Here is a 5,798-nt window from a genome sequence, read left to right as displayed (position 1 = left end):
TTTCAACTCCCTCTTTTTCACGTGAGTATACTCTATTCATTCCGAAAATTGTGCCGATTTGTGACTTTACGACGACGTCCTACCTCATATTACATTTATGTCATGTTACTTTTGGTACACCGACTGCACGTACTCTCTTAAGTACCACGTGACTTTCAACAGACCTTTTCTATTTGCGTTTTTTTAGGTGAAGTAGCTTATGGCGGTGTTCATTCCTGTAGTATGCGACGGGACCATTGCTGCGCATGCGCAACAGCTTGCCCAACTTTGCTCACGTGCTCACGCGCTAGCACGTTCAAGCCTGTTGAAGGGGCTTGGTAAGACGCTGTGGTCCCTCCCCAGCTTCAGCCCTAGTTGACACTGAAGCAACCGCATTCTACAGTCGAAACACAGCGTCCTTCGGACTGGACGCGCCCGGCGCCGCCGAATATGCCGTCTACGATGGGGCGGACGTCAGATGAATACGCTGTCACCCGGTTGTTGCCGCGGCTCGTAAACGCCACTACGCTACCCGGTAATCAATACTTTATCGTACGCAGGAAGCAAGAAGAAGCAGTACTGCTTACTTTACTGGCAAGTCGCTGTCTTTTAATGCATGAAGAGCAGAAAAAAAAAAAACCGCCGACGCCAGCGGCGTTGGTGGGTTCGTCTTGCTCTGCAAAACCGCGACAAGCTCGGTCACGCCAACGAAGAGCTCGGTCACCTCTTCCACGAAATAGGGACGTGAAGTAGGCACAAAGTGGGTTAAACTCCCGTTGGTTACCGCATTCAATTACGTGCACTGCGCATCACATGTGAGTAGGGCTTGGCCGCCGTTCTTCTTAATTCCTTGACTAGCTCTTCTGTTAGCTCGCGGTGACCGATTCGGCGGCAGGTGCCGCGAAAATCGGTCCGAGAGCGATGGGCGCGGCGAGGGCCTTTTCGGCGGATCTCACCGCCACCGAATCGGATTAGGCACACTTTCGGCGGCCGGAATGCTCCGTGCGAACTCGCCATTACACATGCACTCTCAGCAATCATGAGATGGCGTCGGCGGCGAACGAGATTCTGCAGATGCTTGATTAGTGCTCCGGTGTGGCGTGGCGATGAGCCCACGCGTAGTAGGGGGGGGGGCGCTGAGGAGGTGCACCCTCCCCCCCCCTCCGACACCCCTCAACTTAACATCCACTCGGGCTTCACACTGCCAGCATTGCGTTTTCTTCTCTCTTACTTTCGACGGGTGAAAGGCAGCCTTGAAGGCATCGATGACCACTAAGCGGCGTCGTGTTTGATGAACGAGTCCGGAGCACCCTCTCTTGACTCGACTTCGCTCTTGCCGCCGACGTCGACGTTGTCCGGCGGGGGTGCCGCTACGCGGAAGAGCCCGTTGCGGTGAGAGAGGACGGGAAGAGTTTAAGGCATGCACGGTCGGAAATGAGAGTGGGAAAGAAAAGAAAGCGCGTACAACAAGAAGGAGAGTGATCACTGCATCTAGATCGTCCCCGCCTTTTTGCATGCATCGCCCGGCCAACACGCGGCCGCATCGGCGCGGCCCGTATAAAAGGGTCCGCCGGCTCTCGGTCTGGACACAAGCGGTCTCACCACCGCAGCAGCAGCACCCAGTGTTATAAGCTCTCAAGCGGCGGCAAGCAGCAGCAGCGTTACAAAGCCATGTGGAAGGTGAGCCGCCGCCCCCCTCGGCGCCACGCACAAGCTCGGTGGACTCGTACGGCAGGTCCCCTCCCGGAGCAATACCCCAGGACTATCGGATGCATACACGGGGGCCTGCCTACGTGTCGGCCGTTTTGCGGGTCGGGGGACAGTGCAGCGATGCGACAACGCAACGCCGAGGGAGGGATAGATAGCTATACAACTTTCGGTGACTAACGTCACAAACAGCTATAGTCCCATAGTATGCAGGGTAACTGTCTTCAGCAAGACAACTATCTTATGGATAGAACGTACTACCGAATATTGTATCGCAGTTAACCATGCAGAGTAGTTTGGTATGCTACTCAGCTAAAAAGCTTTCGGTTACGAACGTTAAAAGCAGCTATAGCGGCATAGTATGAACATTATATGCCTTCAACAACAAGTTTGTATTATGGATAGAGTGTTGTGCAGAGTATTGTATTTTAGTCAAGTGTGTAGAAGAGCATGATATGCTACATGACTACGACGCCTCGGGTTGCGAAAGTCACAAGCGGCTAGTGCTGTAGTGCACAGTAAAATCACTAAACGAGGAACTAGCTGACTTTGAGAGCCCTCACTTCCGGCTACTCAAGTTAGGTTAACGAATGCGCGGAACAGCTACAGATGCTACAATAATATGTGACCCAGTAACAACCTACATCCTCCGAAGGTGCCTTATATAGTCAAAGTTATGGTAAAGAAGCTTATAGCTCAGCCGCTAGTGTGATGTCAAGATCTCTCACATTTTCCCTAAAGTTCAACAATGAAAATCTGCTTGCATTAGAGACACCTAATTTGACCAGCAGCTACATTTTAGTTGGTTGCAAGCGTCGTAGTTAAAGATACTAATGCAAAACGGAAGGACAGCTGCTAGAAATGATTCTAGTCAAGAACTCTCAATATCGTTTCACAGTTTGGAGTAGCCATGAGGAACTCGCGATGGTTACTCGTTAGCAGTGAAGACACTGCCATTCATGGTATGGGCCGTTTTTTTCCCATGCTCTCAGTAGCCAGCTTGCAGTGAGCAGTAACCAACATATGGATGATGTGCAACAACCAGATTCAAACGTATAGGCTTCTGGATAATCACTACAAATAATTGGTAGCTAACAGCCTTCCCCGACAGCCGTGGATACATTGGCAAGCCCAATCTCGAACATGTCTAATGGAAATAGTCTGAACAGGCAGCGTTAGGTTGAATAGGGATGCATTTAATTTCACATGTATGCGAACGAAAGAGGCAGACGTCATATATTTTGTGGGAAAGTACACAACGCATGTCTACGTTTAGGCAGAATTGTCGTTGGTGAAAAGCCCACATGCTGGCTGTGGAGTGCGTTGAGAATAGGGACAACGATCATGATCTCAGCTTGTTACAGTCCAGCATAGATACGTCAACATGCCTACAGACGACCAAGCAAATTCAAAAGTTACCCCAACGAACGCAATGAAAAGTTATATGTTTCATACCCGTTTAAAGCTACGACAAGCACTTTATATGAGCTAAGCCATGCCAAGGAAAAGCAACAGCCAGACATCGACTTCACGTGGTATTTAGGGTTATTTGTCATAACTATGCGTGGCTTATGCCCGATGTTATACAATTTATTGTTTGATATGTGGCGTTTAACGACCCAAAATCACAATGTGAATATGAGAGCCACCATAGTGGAGGGCTCCGGAAATTTCGACCACCTGTGGTTCTTTAACGTGCACCCAAATCTGAGCACACGGGCCTACAGAATTTTCGTCTGGATCGAAAATGCAGCCCCGAAGCCAGGAGTCGCTCCCGTGACATTGATGTCAACGGCAGAGTGTCTTAGCCACTATAGACCACCGCGAAGGGCCCGATATCAGATGTGAGGGCATTAAATTGATAAAGGGTGTCAGTATGACGCTTTAAAGGTTGTGTGCGATGCGATACCACCTCCAGGGTACCTTCCTCAAAGAGTGTGAGTGCTGAAGAGGCGTCAATGAGTTTAAAGCGCATAGGAGCCAATGCAACTACACGAGTTCAACGGGGGTCAATGTTGAATAGCAGTACAGGTTACTGATCAACGGTTTACTCGCAGGTCGCGGTTTCCGCAATATGTTTCGCCGTCCTGGCGAATGCCGGTAACATTGGAGGTGGATTTGGCGGCAGCGGCATCGGGGGTGCCGGTTTCGGCGGACACCACGGTGGCGGCGGCTTCGGTGGTCACCACGGCGATGGTGGCGTCGGCGGAAGCCTGGGCAGTGCTGGACTTGGTGGTGGACTTAGCGGCGCTGGACTCGGAGGCGGACTCGGAGGAACGAGTTTCACCGTCCACCACGGCGGTCACCATGGAGCTGGCGCTGGCGCCGGCTACGGAGGTGGACATGGTGGTGCAGGCGGACTTGGTGGAGGATATGGCGGAGGTCTCGGTGGAGGTCTCAGCGGTGGTCTTGGTGGAGGTCTCGGTGGAGCTGGTGGCCGTGGATACTACGGAGGCGGTGGCGCAGGCGGAGTAAGTGGTTTAGATCGAAGTCGCAATATGTTCTGCCATTTCGATGCATCAAATGCTCTATAAACATCATGGCGACAACTATGGTCATTGGTCGCTATAGATTCAACGCCTGCAGCATACGACAGAAGCGACTACCAGCACATTTGTCTCCACTTGGCACAAACACTGTCTTTGAGCAATTGTCAGACGTGCATATACAACGGACAATTACTGAATGAGTCCATCTTTGTCAGTGACACGCCATGAAAAATTAGACCCGGCCAGATGTTTTTCATTTGAGTGTGCACGTGTAAACTGTGTGCAACTGACGTGCTGTGTGATTGTTATCATATACTGATCTCATTCGGGCGTACATGCAGGCCTACAGGGGCGACTACGTCGACGAGACTCCCAAACCTTACAACTTTGGCTACGAAGCTCAGGGCCCCGACGGTTCCAGCTCGCGCCAGGAAGCGGGTGACGGTAGCGGCCGCGTTGAGGGAGTCTACACCATCAGCACGGAGGGTGGGCAGAGGAAAGTCAAGTACTCTGCCGACGCCGGTGGATTCCGCGCCATCGTTGAGACCAACGAGCCCGGAACTGAGAGCAACAGCCCCGCCGACGTGAACTTCATTTCGTCGCAGCCACCTGCGTCTCAGCTGGCTGCTAAGTACGGACCTACCGGACCTTCTGCCTACGGTGGAGGCCGCGGTGGATACGGTGGCGGAGCCGGTGGATACAGAGGAGGTGCTGGAGGTTACGGTGCTGGAGGATACGGCTTCGGTGGAGGTCTTGGCGGAGGTCTTGGAGCTGGCTTGGGCAAGGGAGGCTTCGGTCGTGGCGTCGGAGGTGTCGGAGGCGGTCTCAGAGGCCTTGGCGGTGGTGCTGGAGCTTTGGGTGGTCATCACGGCGGTGCCGGTGGTCTCGGAGGATTCGCTGGTGCCGGCGGCTACAAAGGAGGTGCTGGTGGGATCTTGGGAGGAGCCGGAAGCGCCGGAAAGTACGGCGGTGGTGCCGGCGGTGCTGGCGGTGGCTGGCAATGGTGAAAATGAAGAAGCCCGTATGTGTTTGTGCTCGACTTTGTGTGCGCGTGCATGAGGACGTGCTTGCAGTCGCCGTCAACGTTGTGTCTTTGTCCCCTTTCTGTACGTGTACTGTGCTTTGTTCGTGTGCGTGGGACCGGGTTCAGAGCTTTCGGAGAGCCCCACAAGCAGGGTGCTTCACCTCGTGGTGCATGTATAAATGTGGTGTGGCCCTTTTGTTATGTTCACCGCGTTTAGGAAATAAACGTTACTTTTTGACGAAAACATGAAATATGTTTGATTTTGCTTCTTTTATAATAATAAATTTCTACGATTAAGACAAAACAAGAAAGCGCAAGCTTTTCAGGGCCCTAATTAATATTGACCCGATTGACAACGGCGTCAGGAACGTCTGAAAACCGGCCGCAGCCACTGAACGATGCACGCTATGACACTATTAAACTACTGCATCATTGGCAAGAGGGCTTGAATAAGATAAACATGTACATGATAGGTAAGTTGAATGGGACTCGTAGAACACTGCATAAACCTGCTTTTCCTAATGGCGAGACACAACTCCTCAAGCCAGAGAGTAAGCTCAAACCTGCTGCACAGAACATGAAAACGATGGAAAAGGAAC

At 52.0% G+C, this 5,798-nt stretch overlaps 1 protein-coding gene across 1 annotated transcript; it reads left to right on the top strand.

Annotated features, from left to right (window-relative positions):
* Positions 1 to 1,500: 1,500 nt before the first annotated feature.
* Positions 1,501 to 5,450, top strand: LOC119174618 (uncharacterized). The gene is made up of 3 exons (XM_075895361.1): positions 1,501 to 1,659; positions 3,744 to 4,157; positions 4,517 to 5,450. Exons 1-3 carry the CDS (start codon positions 1,651 to 1,653, stop codon positions 5,180 to 5,182), a joined length of 1,089 nt encoding a protein of 362 aa, XP_075751476.1. The 5' UTR covers positions 1,501 to 1,650; the 3' UTR covers positions 5,183 to 5,450.
* The last annotated feature ends 348 nt before the right edge of the window (positions 5,451 to 5,798 follow it).

The sequence above is a fragment of the Rhipicephalus microplus genome, chromosome 5 (genome assembly GCF_043290135.1).
Source record: "Rhipicephalus microplus isolate Deutch F79 chromosome 5, USDA_Rmic, whole genome shotgun sequence".
NCBI classification, from domain to species: domain Eukaryota; kingdom Metazoa; phylum Arthropoda; class Arachnida; order Ixodida; family Ixodidae; genus Rhipicephalus; species Rhipicephalus microplus.
The sequence above is the reverse complement of the archived record's forward strand: the minus strand, read 5'-3'. Positions and strand labels throughout refer to the sequence as shown.